Source organism: Netta rufina (genome assembly GCF_964035555.1).
Source record: "Netta rufina genome assembly, chromosome: 9".
Classification (NCBI taxonomy): Eukaryota; Metazoa; Chordata; class Aves; order Anseriformes; family Anatidae; genus Netta; species Netta rufina.
Window position 1 is genome coordinate 10,320,442 of NC_140132.1, and position 19,115 is coordinate 10,339,556.

General features: G+C 36.9%; 1 protein-coding gene across 3 annotated transcripts in view; it reads left to right on the forward strand.

Moving 5' to 3' along the window:
- The window catches only part of STAG1 (STAG1 cohesin complex component), a 178,068-nt gene that overhangs the window by 99,025 nt on the left and 59,928 nt on the right, over positions 1-19,115 (forward strand). For all 3 annotated transcript variants that reach the window (XM_084292195.1, XM_084292196.1, XM_084292197.1), the window contains exons 7-11: positions 653-857; positions 3,935-4,086; positions 8,712-8,785; positions 12,886-13,009; positions 16,993-17,091. In XM_084292195.1, the coding sequence (XP_084148321.1) occupies positions 653-857; positions 3,935-4,086; positions 8,712-8,785; positions 12,886-13,009; positions 16,993-17,091 (654 nt within the window). The remainder of the gene's footprint in view (positions 1-652; positions 858-3,934; positions 4,087-8,711; positions 8,786-12,885; positions 13,010-16,992; positions 17,092-19,115) is intronic.

Below are 19,115 nucleotides of genomic sequence, written 5' to 3' on the forward strand. Positions count from 1 at the left end.
TTTGGATAATCTAGAATTGGCTTGTGTTTTCTAATTGGGGGGGACAGCCTCACTGAGATTGCTTGGTTGCTTGAAAGAAGAATAGTGAGAAATTAGTCTTGGAGAGGAATTAAACTTGAAAAAAAATCTATTGCATCTATCAGAAGGTAGGTTTAACCACTAGAAAAAGGGTAAGCTTATCAGATCACAAAAGGGCAATCATTACTTTCTGATAAGATCTCAACTGGAAACTTGAATAAAGCAGAGTTTGTGGGGAGAGGCAGCCAGATGATTAGAATATTAACATGGGATGGAAGGTCGGGAGTGGAAAATGATACAACCCTTCAATCACGTGAGAATTTCTTTAGATTTTGATCTTAAATACTTTGAAATGTGCCTTGCTTATCCTTTATCTGCATTTCCTAACCCAGGATATAAGAAAAATAATTTAGTCTGGATGCATATTTTGGACTATGCAGAGATAAGAATGCAAGTATAGAAAAATTACGATCAAATCTCTCAAAAAGGGTTTTCATGCCAACAAGTTTCTTTGTTTATTGAAGAATAAATTGTTTTTTCTGGCTGTTTTCCATTAGCTAGGAGGAAAAAGATACTGTTTAACTTAGAAACTTGGTCTGTATTTACTTAGTATGCTCATTTTCTCGTTTTTCAGGACAGTGGTGATTACCCACTTACCATGCCTGGGCCACAGTGGAAGAAGTTTCGATCCAATTTTTGTGAGTTCATTGGAGTGCTCATTCGACAGTGTCAGTATAGCATCATCTATGATGAATACATGATGGACACGGTGATTTCTCTTCTGACTGGTTTGTCAGATTCCCAGGTCCGGGCTTTCAGGCACACCAGTACGTTAGCTGGTAAGTAAACAAAGCACAAAGAAGGGAGTTTTCAAAGGAGTTACTACAGGTTAGTTGGTTTGAGAATTACTGCTAGTTTTGATATAGGTAGAATTTGGCAAGTCCTGAGAACTCTGGAAAGCTGTATCAAATCCAATTAACACACATGGTATAACTTTACTGACAATACACTTTTCCTTTTGGAAGGGAGTATGTCTAAGCCTCACAGGGGACTCCAGTAAATCCTGTGAATCAAAAGTGGCATACTTAAGTCATGTGTTTCTTTATTAGTTCATTTGTTGGTTAGCATGCCTTTATAATTTGGCATTTTAGAGTACAAAACTTATTCTAAGTGTCAATAGAAATCTGTGTCTTCACTCTTGAGAAGCATAAAATTTGGGAACATTGGGCCATATTCTAGGTCGCTCTGTCTTCTACCTCTGGCCATGCTGCACCTTTCAACACACCTGCCTACATTTAAGTCAGGCAATGATTATATCACTAGATAGAAATAGACTTTTCTAAGAGTGTGTATCATCTGACCTATATTAGATGTCTCCCATAATATGGATTAATTGCTGTGTAGAAGTAGCTGTCTTTCTCCAATTATAAAGCAATACCAGGATTTCTAGCTTGGATGTAGGTGTCTAACACTAGTTCCATCAGGTAATGTCCTTCTACTGACCTCATGTGCTGAAATGCATCTTATTGGAAGACTTTTCCCTGGACCATTTATAGATCATATCAAATATGTGAAGCTTTTATAGGAGATGTTTGTCATTAATCTGAATATTTTTGCTGCTGTTATTTTTTACTGATGTAGTTAGTTTTCACAGTCAGCCTCTTTCAGATTTGCTCAGGTTTCCAAGTATTCAACACCCACAGTGGAAATCAGACTTATTTTTTTTAATTTCATCTCTCACTAATCTAAGTAAGAAGCGGATTACCAGTGATTTTGAGAAACCAAGTCCAGATGTGATTGGAGCTTGATTTTCAAACTGAAAATCAAAACTTTGAACTTAGAGGAACTGAACTCTATTTTGAAATCCCCTTGTAAACTTCACTTTATTTGGTAACTGGGAGTGATAAAATTAAAATAATAATAATAATAATAATAATAATAAACCTTGAATAATTCAGACATAATTGACCACATTGAGAGTTTGCCTCTACAAATTCAGTCTTCAAAAGTAAACACTACTTGAGCTGGAGATAAAGAACCTGTTGGAAATCTGTGCCAGTTACTTAATCAGAGATGGAAACAATTTCTTTCCAGTTTATACTGGATACTGATCTTCAATTCCAGGTGATTTTAATTTGCTTTTTGCTTAGTTTATGATTGATTGTTTTATAGGAAAGAGATCGTGGAGTTAGGATAATAATAATACACATCTTAGACCATTATTTAGATTACAGGATCACAGAATCACAGAATTTCTAGGTTGGAAGAGACCTCAAGATCATCGAGTCCAACCTCTGACCTAACACTAACAGTCCCCGCTAAACCATATCCCTAAGCTCTACATCTAAACGTCTTTTAAAGACCTCCAGGGATGGTGACTCCACCACTTCCCTGGGCAGCCTGTTCCAGTGCCTCACAACCCTTTCAGTCAAGAAGTTCTTCCTAACATCCAACCTAAAACTCCCCTGGCGCAACTTAAGCCCATTCCCCCTCATCCTGTCACCAGGCACGTGGGAGAACAGACCAATCCCCACCTCGCTACAGCCTCCTTTAAGGTACCTGTAGAGAGCAATAAGGTCGCCCCTGGTTCACCCCTTTGTGGGACAGATGTTCGAAAAGTATGAGAAGCTTGATTGGGAAGAGGAAACAGCCCCATGCACTAGAAACATGACCCAGGAACCATGCTTTGTAGAGGAAATAGTTGCTATCATGTAACTAGAACCTGCCAGCAAGGATGAGCAAATGCCAAGGCCTAAGTTTTTCACAACTGGCTTCCGTTATTTAAGTCACTGATGGCTTTTTCCATTAGATCGATTGATTTTGCCATACACTTAATTATTTTTATTTATTAACAAACATGAGAGCTTTGTTTTGATTCTGCAAATTTTCTTCAGGCTAGCTTTTGCACATTTCATTATACTGCTACTCTGCAGAGCAGAAGTCAGCATGATGCAAGGAAGCTCAGTCTTGATAAAAATTATGAAAACCTACTTTTAGAATTTCATCTATTTTTCAAGGAGTGTTTCTGAGGTCTTTATTTTCAGTTTTCATCCATGATAGCCAATCTGAATGAGAAATTATTCATTATGGCAAGAAACTAAGGGAAGAAGACATGTAGGTACTTCTAGATTTGCAAACTTTAAGCAATAGCAAGATAAGACAAAGTTAACTATAAGAGTAGCTTCAGTTCTCCATTTGTATAATTGCTTTTTGAACTTGAGGACAATGCTGCGTACTTAGCCAGAGAGAATGTGATTGATCGATAAATTTCTTTTGCTGTTTTCAGTGTTGTAAATTGTGATATTCTATGTAACCACACAGAACATGGGAAAGACACTTAGAAATGTTTTTGTAAAACTAAATTAAGACAGAAAAATATGCATAAACAATAATAGATCCAGAAGGTTTGAAAATGTGTATAAAGGGGCACATGAAGTTCAAATCATATTTTTTATGCAATTACACACTTGACTTTAGAGCAGGGTCAGACTTTTCTTTCAGAGAAACAATGTTGTGGTCCCTTCCAAATTGACTAATCTTCAGAAGTTACTGGTTACCTTTAGTGTGGAGGCATCTATAATGATATTTCTCAACAGAGAAATGTCTGTAACTGCACATAACTGGCTTAATGGTGTGCACTGATCCTGTGGGTTCACGTGCTTGCTCTGACATTAGAAGTTGCATATTTTCTGGAGAGAAGGGAGCTGTCTGGAGCTCAATGTGGTATGTGTACTCTGATTTCTGATTTTTAGGTCAGCCAAATTATCTGGGTATTTTTGGGGTGGGAAGTGGCTGTCCAAGTGGTTCTGTGCCAGGGTCAAGTTGGTTATTTTCTCTGCGTGTGGATCTGCTTGAGGCAATATTTTTGAGCTCTGACTACAGGTAAAGAGTCATATTCTGTGTTCTGCTTTTGCAGCTATGAAGCTTATGACTGCTCTTGTGAATGTTGCCTTAAACCTGAGCATTCATCAGGATAATACACAGAGGCAGTACGAAGCTGAGAGAAACAAAATGATTGGCAAAAGAGCTAATGAAAGATTGGAGCTGCTGCTTCAGAAAAGAAAAGAGGCAAGTGAAAAGATGATTTGTTTTCCTGGTACACGTGCACGACCTCCAACAGAAAGTCCAGGGTGGTTTGTGATTTTAGTACCACAGTAAGAAATGAGAGATTACTTCTGCTGTGGTGTTCGTGTGATCTCAAGCATGTTACTAGGGCTGCACTTTAAAATTTTGTATTATTACATGCAGTTGAGTTTGTGTGCTGTTCTGCACAGAAGATAATTACTGTTCTCAGTTTTATACACATGACCAGGCAAGAAGAAAACTAGTCTCAAGTTGTATATGAACATTACTATGGTTACACAGAAAGATTTTGAAAAGAGAGCTCATGTAGTCCATCATCATGCTGCCCGTTTCTCCCACTGATTGCTGCAGTTACTACGTAGTGTCTCATTAGTACTTCTTTTTGTAGCTACTTTCAAGTAACATGGGAGTAGGGGCTATAGCACCTGGTCTCAGGGAGAAGAGGCTAGGAAGACATTAAAGTCACTTTTAGTGAGTACCAGTCTGGCATTAGGTGAGCAAAACCCTTAGAAGGTTGCTGTAATGATCCCTAAATAAAATACCGTGTCCCAGGAAATGCAGTTTTAGAGTTGTACTTAAAAGAAATCTAAAAATGATAAGAAGTAGAAAGTGGATACATAATACACACAAACATACATAATCTTTAAGGATACCATGCAAAATTCATAAGATTGATTGAAGAATTCAAGTATATATGGAGATTGTAGTATATATGGAGATAATGACTTAGATTTAAATTTATCATTTGTAATATATTCGTTTTGAATACATTTCCTCCACCACTGTTTTACTCTGTGGCAAATTAAGGATGTCTGTCTGCCTTACCTGTGTGCACCTTACCTGTGTGCACATCTTTTATGTATAACTGACTTTAAATTGCTTGACTTTATAGTCCTAGTCTGGGGATAATTACAATGATGTATTTTTTTTGTATTTTACCCCTGCAATCCATATCAAAAGTTTTGTTGGATTTTATAATTATTAGAATATAGCACACAATTTAATAAGACACAAAGCAAGAACCACCTCTCATGCCCTAACTGCAAGGAAAATACATGTATTTTAAAGGAAACATGTCAGTGTTAAAGCATTTTGAAAAGCAGAATTGCTTAGCTAAAATAGCTAGAACACAGTTTCTATTCCACACTTGTTAATGGTTGCTTGAATTTTTCAGAGAAGGACAAGTAGCTATTTACATTGAAGAACTTGGTTCAGTATCTCAGTGTCTGTGGACATCTCCTGTACTTGTTCTTCAGCTGTTCTTTTCAATGTCTTTTGGAGATGCAGTATATAATTGCTCTGGGCAGGCTTTGCTGGGCAGGCTTTGAAGCATTGATGCCCAGGCCAACATGGGGCAGTGAAACCCTGAACAAAGAATAAAGGTTAAGCATTTGGCAGCCTTCACTTCTTGGCATGTATGTTCAGTCTCTCTCATACCACCACACATGAAAACTAATCAAAATGTTGCATTGTAAGCCAGGGAGAAGTGGTGATGACTGAACACATTCTCAGATGTGTGGTGGTAAGCGTAGCAGAGGAAACCGCATAAAATAGCTTCGTTAGGTTGAAATGGCATAATGGCCCCGTGTAAGTATTCCTAAGATAGTACTGTTTATTTCGTGTTTTTAAATACGCTAAATTTACAATAGCATTCAGTGATGGCACGTTCAGTTGATTCTTTTGATGCAGTGCCATCATAATAAAACTTCATAAGCACCTACATCAGCATGAGTTTATCCTCATGAAGTCACATAGGCCAGTTTGCAAGCTAAGTGTGGGAATTAATTAGAAGTTGAAAGTACAGAATGCTTTTTCTAACTGGTTTCATTCTTGTGTCATCTTCTACATATCTAATGTGAGAGCAGATTAACGGTCTGTTCTAGTCAGTGAGATTTTCAAACTGGATGATTTTTGTACTGCAATAAGCCCCAAAATAGAAAAAGTTCTGTTTTAGTTGCTGCCAGTAGTACTTCAAATTTTATGCTTCTCATACATGTCTTTTTGAGTTACCCAATATTTCTGCAAAGTCAACAGGAGAATGTTCTCCTTGTTTTTACTTAGATTTGAGGGAGGGAATGTTAAATTACTTTAGCATTGGTAAGAGCGGGAATCCAAAGGCAGGTCCCTCTCCAGATGCCTGAAGTTAAGCGTTCAGATTGAAGTACATGATCTAGAAAAGTTGAAAGTGTAAAAAACTGTTACAGAGAAACATCAAATATGTGAAAGAGGTGTTAATTCATTATTGAAGCTGAAATACATGTAGATATTGCATCTCTTAAATATTAGTGCACAAAAGATTCTATAGGAATTAAGCAGATGGAGAGTCTTCTGTGAACACCCCACCTCTGTTGAAGTTAACATTATCTTAGTGATAAGTGACACATTTGTACATGAGCTGACAAGAACTGGCACTAATAATGCTGATGCTGACTTTCATTTATTTATACCAGTGCCTTGGTTTGTGGCTGGGAGATGGAAAATAATTCATAAATGTCAACAAAGTACTTTTGATCTTTAAATAGCTCAGAACAGTATCTCTTGGCCAGTTTATGCTCACTGAAGTAAAATGGATCTCACCTGGAACTACGAAAACTCTGATTCTCCTACACCAGCTCTGCCCCAACACCTGGATCCCTGTATCAGTTGTATAGCTGATAATTTACCGTATTAATAGGGAGCTGTAGATTCCTTGTAGAAAAAGGAGGAGAGAGTTAGCCATCCATGCTGTCCCCTCATCTGTGCTTTACTCTTTGTAGCTGCTCGATTTTGCATTCAAAGATATGTCAAAGTACACTTTCATTTAGCATCTTAACCTTTTCATGGCTCATAAACTTCACTCTGTCCTACCTCTGTCCACCTCTGTCATACCTGAAGTTCTCAGGGAGCTTCCCCTTTGCCTTTCAGGGCCTCAGTAGGTTTTCAAACATCCTCCTGGGGCTTCTTGGTTCATTCCCATCCTCAGTTTATTCCATAGTGTGTACTAGCCCCGTGTTTCTGGGGACGTTTGCCAGCTTGTGACATCAGCCACAACTGAGGAGTGATTAGAGATTCACTCTCTCTTTTGCATTATATAAATTCTTGATTGAGTATTTATTCCGTTCATATTTGTGTTGAGCTTAAGCTGAAAACAGAAGCCATGCCTAAATATACTTGTTTAGTGTACCAGTCCTTCGGTATACGCAGTGCAGGCATGCACCCAATTACTCTCTTTGTACACAATCTCTTTTACTAGTAAATTTATTTCTTTCTCAGGTGTTTGACAGTTTAGTCAAGATCCCCCCATGCCTCAGTTTTCCCATTTGCAAAATGGAGGCTGCACCTCCCTACATTTTAGGAAGCTTTGAGACTTCATTTACTGAATATTGCAAGCTACTTTAGATCTTTTCTGGAAGGTATTGTAGAAATATTTATAAACATGGCTTGAAAAATATAAACCCTTAAGTGAAAGTGTTTATGAGCTCATGTTATGCAGGAAGACAAAACAGCTGATAATAATTTTGCCTCTGGTTTTAAGATATTTTGTCTGTTAAATGTCTGATTACACAGTTCTTATTGTTTTGTACATACATACAGTCTGTACTAGTAAGGCTCTGTTGTGGTTTTCATGCTGAAAATATGAAGATTTTATATTAACATATATTGTGGTATTCTGCTTTGACACTAAAAAACACCTTGAAGGAAGAATGATGGCTTCGAGTGTTGTAGCAGTTCTGTTCCAAAAGTTGATTGTATAAAATTGGCATCATCTTATTTAACAAAACTGTGTTTTGCTGTAATCGAGTCATCTTTATTTAATTTAGCACAAAAGACGACAATATGAGAATACTTCAGTTGTTTCCAAGATGTTCTTTCAGGATTTATTAACATATCCACTGACACAAAGTAAACTTTCTGTAGTACTTATAAAGTGCAGTCATATTACATGGAACTATTAAGGGATGTTTTTAAAACACTCCAACTACTCGTAGCACCTTTTTTATTTAGGTTCGGTGTTTGGTTCGGTTTGATTTTTTTGCAATCTGAGGCCTGGAACTGGGTGTCAGCTGTGCTCTGGTGGTATGCACCCATGCTCTGATTCTGGAAGGCCTTCTTGCTTAGAGTTTCGGTTATCATTGGCGCTGAAGTTAAAGCAACTTAAATTTATATTTGAGATTGAGCAGAAGTACTTTCCTTAAGTAGGACGTTGAGTTTTTCAGGGTGACTTCCTGGTCTGTAGCTACTTCTTTCAGTAACAGGCTTTGTTTCTTCAGTTGCCATTCGCAGTTCTGTCTGTTTGACTAGTGGACTGCTGACATTACTGAGCACATAGCTTCTACGTGCCTGAATTTCTATAGGAAAAGAACAGTAATTACCTCAAAAGACTAATTGAGTACTAAATTAATTGATGTTTAAGGGAATGTTAACTTTCTTACATTAAGGCATTGCATATATATGTATACATACGTATGTGTCTGCACACAATAGAAGCATGTGCTGGAAAAACAGAAAACGGGGAATTTACTAATAATTAATTAAGAGCTGTTCCATGGTCCTTCTAGCGCTTCCGAGTAAGGAATTGTAGAATACCAAATTATAATGAGCAGTGATCTTTTATTTATTTTTTTTTTCAGCTACAAGAAAACCAAGATGAAATCGAAAATATGATGAACTCTATTTTTAAGGGTATATTTGTTCATAGATACCGGTAAGAAAATAAGTGCTACAGTATACTATGTTAGCAAAGTGTAATCACAAATAATGCCAAGGACATTTTCTATGTTGATTTTTCTTCTGATGTAATGTTCTGGATGCCATAAAAACAGTATCAAAATAACTGAAGTTCTAGAAGAAAATCTAAGTGTAACCCCCAGTAATTGCCCAATAGATCTGTCTACATAGCTTTTTTTTATTATTATTTTTAATTCAGTAAAACAGCTTTAAGGAGTTGTGGAAGACAACTTCTTCTCTCGAAAAAGAAAAGTTGTCCACAGTGGGAGCATAAACATCACATATCTTAAGAGTAATCATGATCGCTGTATATCATAATAGGGCAGTTTGGGTTGCTGTGTATCTCTCTATCCTGCGTTTTCTTCTGTATATCTTATGCATAAACAACAAATTTCTGATGTTTTCCATAATAATACAGATTGACCACAACTGTAACATTATTTTAGGTGTTTTCCTCTTTAAACTGCATAAAGGCACACAAAAACCTTAATTCCACTTAACACATAGCTTTTGCTTGTTAATTGTTTTGGATGTTTATATCAAGAACAAGTAATCACAAAAAAGTAAAGAAGTGATTGCACTGTTAACACATTACAATTTCTTTCAGTAATTATTATTATATGTCTTGTAAATAGAAAAACTCATCATATATTCATGTGCATGTGTTTATGTGCATGTGTGTGCATTCTATTCTAGTAGATATGGATGCATGCTATTTTGGAGTGTGGCTTATCAGAGAGCAGTAGTTTTTTAAGACAGATTTAGGGTTGTTTTGCATCACTAAATACCTCTAAGCATCTGCAGCATCTTGGTGAACCAAGTCTTTAAATGTTAATTAGCTTATCGAAGTCAAAAGATAAAATTCAACAATACTAAACTATGCAATTAACCTTTTAGATTTCAATTCTGGTGTAAAACATCATCATTTATGAAATCTTTTAGACAAATGGCAGGAAGCAAGAAAAAGTTGTTCGAGAGGAGGGTTAGAATGTGAAAAGGAACCTGTAGTGGGGCAGAGAGATAATTGTAATTGTGGAGAAAGGTGTGCAGGAAACTTTGGAAGAGGCCTGTGGTAGGAAATGTGTGACTGAACAGCACAGAGGAGTTGGAGCATGTCTCTTAACATCAGTGCAGTTTAACCAGGTCAGCTTATACTACCTTCAGCTTTGGTCTTGATTAACCTCAGCTGCTAATCAAATGGACTGAGAGAGCCCAGAAGGTACAATGGACCGCCACTGTAGCAAGAGGCTGAGAAGCATACCTGTGTCCACTGGACATATCCCAGTTATCCACTGTAGACTCTAATTCAGTGTCCTAAATATTTTTGGCCCTGATGAAAATATTCAGATGTAATCTAGCATGAAATAAATGCTATTTCCTGCCAGTGCTTGCTATGGTTTGTCCTAAATTTAATGGGTCTGCCTTGGTAAATCAACATTTAAAAGAGGCCAGTGAATTTCTTATCTGATCCTCCATGTCCAAAACTCTTCAGAAAGTTCCATCGTGGGGGACATCTTTACTAAAAGTAGGAACATAGGTTATGAATTTTGCTGCAAATAGAAGTCTGAGTGTTTCCCATTCACCTCACTCATACACAGTATTTTGCAATTTGTGCTGTACAGAAGCTCAGAGTATATATATCATATCTCATAATTAGTTTAATAGCTTTATTCTTTGTGTCTGTCTTTCTCTCTTGAAGTGAATGTTTGTAGTGTCTAGGGATTCCTGAGAATCTTTGGATTGAGAATCAGCTTTTCATTGTCTGCCCAGGGAAGGTTGAATGTATTCTTACAGAAAAGATAATTTTTCCTGATTTTGGCTGGCTGTGTTGCATGATTAAATAGCTGTTGACACTTGAGTTCTTCTTGGGATTGCCACTAAATCCTTCCAAAATGCTTCACAGTTACCAAATTTATAAGGTGGTGAAATAACCTACTTGGATCTGAGGACTCAGCCTGTCATCCCCTAGAAGAAATGTCTATATGGCTACTTTGTGTGGCTGCATATGTGGTTGCTCCTTTTTTTGTTTCATACTTAGCAGACTTACAGATTGCCGTTTGTCTTGAATTCTGATTCCTTCCACCTAGATTTTGCTTTTAAAATAGTTATAATTCTATTTAAGAGATTTACTATTTTAGTTTAGTGTGAATTAATATAGAGTTAGACAGAAGTATATATGTATATACATATATATGTGAATATATGTGTAGTTTCAATTAAAACTTCATTGTGGCTGCATTCCCCACAACAAATGCAATTTTTGTAGTGCAAACCCTTGAATGTATTATTTTAGCGCATTCATCCTTACAGTATCTAAAACCTGTTTGAGAATTCCCTGGTAGGAACAGCTTATTTAATGACTTACCCTGCTTGTAATGCACCTTGTCTACATGGTGGATTGACAGTTACCTTCTAGTTTTTGAGGTTATAGCATAACTGTCTTCAGGGAGTTTGACAGACCAGTTTTAATGACTCTGTTTGGAAGTTGGTAGAATCAGTGTGTTTCACTTTGGATAGAGAGGCAACAACAGTGGTTTGATGACATGTCTAGAAATTCCGCAAATGCATTCATACGTTATCTTTAAATGCATGTTTTATTCTGTTATATTGGTGCAGTCTCCTCCGTAATAAGAAGTTTAATGAGAAAAACAGAGAACTGACTTTAGAAATGTCTCTTCTAGTCATGTGTCATATTATGATTGTTTGTTATGTCCGTGTAGGAATTGTGGTTTTCACCTTGGTGCCTGGAAGATGATACAGAGTCTTCCAATGTGAAGGTTGGAAGGACATAGGCAGTTACAGTATGGATAGTATAGCAGTTTTGTTATACTATATTCTGTGAATTTATGCAATAAATATCTTGAGCATAAGATTGGGAACATTTTATTTACATTTTGTAAAATTGAAGACTTTAGGAAAAATACAGTTGCACTTAGCAATTATTCTACTGCTTAAAGCTTGAAATTTATTTTTTTCATAAATTAGATTGGGGGGAGCTCTGCTGGTGCAACTTTAGAATTAAATCAATATTTATTACTGTTCCCAAAGGTTTTGGTTTTTGTTTAAAAAAAAAAAAAAAAAAAAAAAAAAAGCACAAAACAAGGGTCTCAGTTATAAGCAAGGCCAGTGTTTGCAAAGCACCATTCCCTTCTTCTATGCGGTGGCTCTCTATGTTCTTCTTTTATTACTGCTGAAATTTGGAACTGTGAAGCAGTGCCAGCTGGAGTGGCACAAGCAATTTCTCATAGTAACAGATGTCTCAGAGATGAAATTACTAAAGGGCCAGATGGCCCCAATCCCTTTTCCCGTTGTTTAGCTGTCGCTCATTATTAGTAAATATGCCATGCTCTATGTCAATCAGGCAGGGAAGTGCCAATCAGATTCAAGTCATTTCCATTCCTGATCTCTTTAGGTGATCTCTCCAGACAGTTTCCTGCTCCGTTACCTAAGTAAGAAGCTCATAAGTCTGTCTTTGCCTCTTCCATCACTTGCCACAGTCAGAATGTAGGAAAAAAAAAAGGCAAGAAAAATTGAAGAAACTAATGTTGACATATAAACATTTTTCCTGGCTTTTGTTCCAAGGGCTTTCGTATGCTGCATGAAGCAGGTTCTGCTGACATAACAAATTCCGTTTTTCCTCTTTGACAAGCTCCTTTGGTAAAACCAAGTAACTTTCTCCATCTTGCACTTATTCTGCATCTCTAGCTGGAAACTGAAGTCAAGCCTGCTTAGAAAATCACAGTGACAGTGTTTCAGAAATAATTATTGAGAGGAAGTCTGTAGCACTTGGATTCATAATTCTGTTTGAAAAGAGGGAAGGAAAAGGTCAAGTAATAGACTAAGAGGCAAAATAGAATGAGATTTTTTTTGAGATAATGGAAACATATCTGAATGTAGAGAGATTGAGATGATGAGATAGATCATGAGTGAGCACTACATAGTGACAGGCCCTATATAGTGAAGTTCATCAAACCCAAGTAAAGGCAAAATATTATAGCTACAGCAGTGGAAATGAGTAAATGAGGTAAATGGTACGTGTCTGTAATCTGGTTAACTTTTTTTTTTTTTTCTTGCTAGTGATGCTATTGCTGAGATTAGAGCTGTCTGTATTGAAGAAATTGGTGTCTGGATGAAAATGTACAGTGATGCCTTCCTGAATGATAGCTATTTAAAATATGTTGGTTGGACACTACATGACAGGGTAAGTATTGTGTATTACTGTACATAGAAGAATGTACTGTAAATAGCTACTCTTTTACTACCCAAGACATATGTAGTATATCATTTTTGGTTTATAAAGAGACCTTTCTTTTTTTTCCTGCAGGTCATTTATCTTTCAACCAGTGTTTTTTGATGCATTCACTTAAATCAGGATACAGTTACCCCAAATCACGTGATGATTCACATGGTTTTTATTTTTTCAATCTCTGTTAGCATATCTTAATAGAAAATTTTGCTTGCTGCTTTTCTTCTAATTAAAAGAGAAGTAGTCTCGCTGACATTCCTTAGAACCCTCATGTCTGAAGCAGAATCAGAACGAGATTTCAAGTCAACTCTTCCATTTGCATTGCTCACTAGTTAGAGGAAAGAGAACATCTCTGTGTCCTAGAAGTAACCAAACAGGCCTATTGGTGCCTCAATAATGGAATTCTCAACAACTCGTTTTCTCTTTGCTATTTTCGGTTTACAGGCATTTCAGCTCCAGCTGCCTTTAAAGGACATTTTTCTAACCTTATTCCTCCATCTCCTGAAAGCATCCATCAGTTCTTTGTGGATTCTTCAAATCTGTCTCTTGGTGCCAGCTTAGAAGAGCTCAGATGGTTGGTTGAGTTAGTTTTGGAGAGCAGCCATCACCCTGGCCTTTTGGCCTTTCTTACAGTAGAAGTTGTTCAAGGTTAGGTGGAGTTGAAAAGATACATGTATCTGAAGGTTCTTTCCTGTCTGACCACTGTTCTTTAGTACTAATGGTATCCACAACCTCCCTTTCTGGGTGGTATCAAGCCCACATACCAGTCAGTTCCTGCAAGTGTGGACCATTTCTAACGCTAATAGAACAGGGCTTTACGCTCCTGACTGTACGGGATACTTTTCTACATCAGGCTACAAATGGGATTAGCCATCATCCCACTTTCACCAAAATGACTAGACATACTTCTTTTACTCTAAACAGTCTTGCTAGGAATGTCCAAGAAAAGCAGGTGAGACCTACATATAGTGTTGAAATGCTCGTTAAATTCTGGCATGCTGGTTTAGACTACTTTTTTTTTTCTCTCTAATAATGCTGCTGGAAAAATTCAGAAGTCTGCAAGTTCATTATGATGACTTGCATAACTAATAGATAACATCTTTTTTTAAAAAGGTGGGTTTTTTTTCTATAACTTATAGAAATCCATATATTCAGCATATTCACATAAAGGATATGACTTGGTATGATATGACAGCATATTCATGTAAAGGATATGGCTTGGTCACTCTTTTTCTGAAGTCTGAAGAAAATCATTTAGGAAGAGACTATACTGCTGCTGAATATTTTGCTTTAGCTATAGCTGTCACGGATATGCATCTTCCTTTGACTTGGAGCAGTAGTTCACTTGTTAAGAATAGCCTCTGTGCTTTTAGACACCAGATATGCAATTGCTTTCCTCTCTAAACTTGCCGAACTTCTACATTTCATCTCAATTTTACAAAACTTGAGTAGGAGGAAGATCCTTGTTACAGCTGTAATGAGCCCTAACAATTATTTACTCTACAGACACTACTGAGAGTGCATACCTAAAAGCAACAGTGGAGTTTTGGGCACTCTAATCCTAGCAGAACATTTTCACAAAGTACCACTTCAACATTAGAGAGAATCTAGTATTGCTGTGCTTCACAGCTATCAATCCCTTTCTAGTGTGTGTTAAGTCCAGCCATTTCTCACATAACTTCTTTTAACCATCTGTGAAATCTATCCATTCCTCAAGGCACTATCTGTGACTTGTGTTAGCTTCTCACAGTGTGATCTGTTGCATCCAGCAATTTCTTATGTCATGTCCAATAGCTTTCTCACATCCTCCAGAGTCTAATCATGCGTCTGCAGCCTTAACATATATTTTACCTCAGCTATCCTAAAGTTAATATGTTCTTTCCTATCAGACAAATTTTCAATTACAGTGTTGCATTAGAAAAAATAAAAGTTTTCCATCTGGACCAGACATGGAAGAATACCATCAAGCTGCTCTCCTGCCTCTGCTGTTTTGTAATATTTATTGTTGCAAGCCTCAGATGTGCCTTGGGGTTCTCAGTCTATAAATCACTAGCTAATCTGACTGTTTAGTATCCTGATACGCATTCTATGTGATGTTTTTTTTTGGTTTGATGTGGTTTATGCTTACTGTACAGGGTGAGAGAGAATAGGGGAAGAGTCGGAGTTAGCTGAACTGTGTGCCAAAGGATGAAAAGGAAGCAAGTGGAGAGAAAGAGACATTCGGGGGACAGAATGGAGGGAGAAAGTACAAAAGGAAGCACTTACTGAAAAAAAAAAAAGATCGAATAAGAACCAGTTAAAAAATGCAAGCCCTCCAAAAGTACGAGATCTCTTAATACCTTGGTTTTCACTGGCGCTGTCTGGAAGACTTGCCTACTGGTACCCCAGTTTCTTGGTTTTGCTTTTTTTTTTTTTAATTCCTCTTGTGCTTGACCTCCTAACAAGTTCCTTAGTTTAGTAAACTAATCTCTTTAGTTACGTAAGTCTCTTCATTTTATTGCCCCGAATCAATGTGTTTCCACCTTTTATCCTAAGTTTCTTAGGAATTACTTGAACTTGAACATCTGTACCCTTGGTAGGCAAGAAATTTCTGCTGTGTTTTTCCCCAAGAATATTTGGGATGTGAAAATCTCACATTAATGCTCACTTTCTGTACTACTTATGGTTCTCATAGTTACTCTGGAAACTTCTTGTGTCTGGTATATTGATGATCCGTGGCACATTTTCTCTCATCCGTTCTGGACTTCAGTGCAGTACATCCATGTACAGCTTCACTTCTGCCTTTTTTACATTCTCATCCAGGTCATTGCTGTTTGTGCTTAGTTGTGGGTTTCTGTCAATAATCTCCACTGACTCTATTTTAAAACCTTCATAACAGGATTAGCAAACTAATGTGCTCTTCCCTCTCTGAAGAGATGAATTTCAGCCTTGAACACCAGTTTAAAAAACTGACCTTTTTGTTGTCAGAGACAGTAAATCCTCTTAGTGTTTGTCTGCCAAGAAGGGCAGTCATCTCCAGGGGTTGCCTCTGTCCGCACCTCTATCTTCTGTTGCCATTTTTCAAATTGGTGAAAAGGAAACTTAAAAAATTGATTTTTAGCTTCTGTTTCTATGTCAGTCTCTGAATGTTCATTCAGGTTTGAGCTTGAGCAGTTTTTTTAATACAGACTTGATTATAGAATAGACAGACTCAGAAATGAAAAGCAGGTTTGTGATTATAACCTTTTTATTACCTACAAATATTTTTTAACAAGAACCCGTAGTTTACCAAGACTTTGCAGATGTAAAGTACATTTGCAGCCAGCCAGATGATGCACATGTGCCCAGGGGAACCACGTATCATCAGTGTTCCTGTAGGTGACAAATCTTGATCAGTAAACCATGGCCTTGCGATGTCTATTTTTACTGCCTACAGCCCACCAGATCAAAGCGATCCCTGTCTAAAGAGTAGCTGGGAGTTAGGTTCTGCCCACCAGAACAACTCAGACATACAGCCTACACTCAATCGTTTTGAACACTTGTCCATTGATTGTAAGCAGCAAATATCAGGAAAAATTTACTTGTTAGTCTCTTGCCTAAAGATAAATTGCTGTGCTATCTTTTCACCAACCACCTTGAAATCAGATGTCTTTATTTTGTATTTGCGTACAGGCTTGTTTGTCTTTTTGTACTGTGGAGTTACTTGAAAGGAAAAGGGAAACAGTAAGAGACATTAAAGTAATGCCACATTAAATTCTTTATACATGCAAATAGAAAAATTAACATTGTAGGCAGCTGCATGTGGTTTTTGGTTTTTAGCTGAATTGCAAATTGGCTTTGGTAACTCATTAGCATAAAGTTGTAAATGTACATTAAACAAATTATGAAATTATATTATTTAATATTCATGGCATTTGATTAGGATATTATATCAGCTAATCTTAGTGTGTTTTATTTAGCAAGGTGAAGTGAGGTTGAAGTGTTTGAAAGCTCTTCAGAGTCTGTATACCAACAGAGAGTTGTTTCCAAAACTGGAGCTGTTCACTAATAGATTCAAGGTAAGAGGAGTATGGAAAATAAAAGTATCATCTATCTCATCATGTTCCAGTCTTTGACTTGTATATTAAATGCAAAAATATACTTATTTGCTTGTCACAAGGCTTGTAACTACCATAGCAAAACTATTAGTGAATGCTGAGATTAAGACAAATTAATTTTACAGTGTTTATCTTGTAAAATTTATCTGGCTTGGCCAAGGTGATTATTTATCTGTATTATTGTCATTTATTTATTGTCATTATTCAATCTGCTTCTGCTTATTTAATTTTAGATTTATTGAATTTTAAGGACTTGTACAGGGGTTTTCACATAAAATAAATCCAAAAGTAACAGCCTGAAAAAATGGTTCATAAGACAGAAGTTTACAATGCACTTTCTCTCCTCCTTCTCTCCTTCTCTCCTTCTCCCTCCCCACCCCTCCCCTATTAATTTTTGATTAATATCTTAACAAGAGTGTGTCTGTTAATTCATTTTGTGGCATATCAGTGTTACTTCACAAGTAAAGTATCTGGAGAGATGACTGGAAATGCTGTCATTGCTTCTGCTTGGATGCTCTGTAAAGAAAGCTTCCAGGCACAGTCACCAGTTCTGCTGGCACCTTTTACCATCGCTTTTGTGTTTTGGTGCTATCACCCCAATGAAAGACTAATTTAATTTATTTTTTAAAATCATGATTACAATGATGATGAAAAATCCTGTTTAGAAAAGAAGTGGAGATTTAAATACTCATAAATACTGTGCAGCAGACTCAAAAACTTACTGTAGATTTTATACTGTTTGACTAGTTATGTCTGCCATTGCAGTTACTCTTAAGTCCTCCAGTTTGATCTAGAAAAGCAAAAAATACAGAAAACTTGCCATATATTTATTCTGTATAAACAACTGATAAAAACACAGTGGTAATCAGCCTTTCACTACCACATTCATTTGAGAAATGGAAAAGAAAATATGCTGTGGTAAAATCTAGATATTAAGAAAGTCTATTTGTCCAAAATTGTGGTTATATAATAGAACAGACTGTTGAGAAGGGTGATGGAATCTCCTTCTTTTGAGGTTTTTAAGGGCGAGTTAAATAGATATCTGTCAAGGCTGAGCTAGAGAGTTGATTTTTAAGTAGGAGACGAAATAGAACATTTTGTGAGATCCTTCAGCGCCTATATTCTTCTGGTATTGTAAAGTCAGTTTCAGTAACTATTGCAGTAAACACAAGATTTCCTCTCATAGAAGAGTACCTGGCAAACAGGGATGGTAGAAGCTTCATACTACTTCTGTAGCACCTCTGTAAGTCTGGTTTGCTTAACATCTCAGGACAACCAGAAATTAGGTAGCTCTCCAGAAACATGAACCCTCCAAGCCTGTGCAGCATTTCTTGTTCCTTCTGTGCAGACTTAAAGATTTGCTTGTATCTGCTGTTTGTCTAATGTGATTTCTTTGAAATAGGCATCTAAAACTCTCATGGTCCTATATCTGCTTCTCTTTACTAGATGCGCTAGATGCTTCCTTCTCTCTTAGCCCGCTACACTTTAATTGGTAGCTGAGTAATTATGCTTAGAGTCTGAACCTGTCCCATCCATCAGCAAAACTGACCATGGGAGGCACTGTGAGAAATGGTTATGAAGTAATGTGCCTCAAATATCTACAGGAACATGAAACATCTAAATACTTCTTCCTGGCTTTTTTCACAGTGCAGACAATTTTCTTCGTTAGAAGTCATGTTAGCCTGTACGTTGTTTCTTGGTTTAGAATGGAGCAAAGAATTTTCACTGCTGTGAAAAGAAAAAATCAGAGGAAAGGGAGCCCTGTTAGGAGTCTTATCTTTCCTCTGTTCCAGTAAAGATGTTTTGTCAATATAAATCTGTTACATTATGAAGTAAATTATGGAAAAGGTGAGGTCAAAGTCTGTGTGAGCATAGGGAAAAAAAAAGTTCAACATGATGGAAGATTCACCTGTTTCTGTTCCAGCCACATTCAGTAGAACAAAAAGCTGCCCTTGCCTGCACGTCAGCTTGCAGCTGTGCTGACA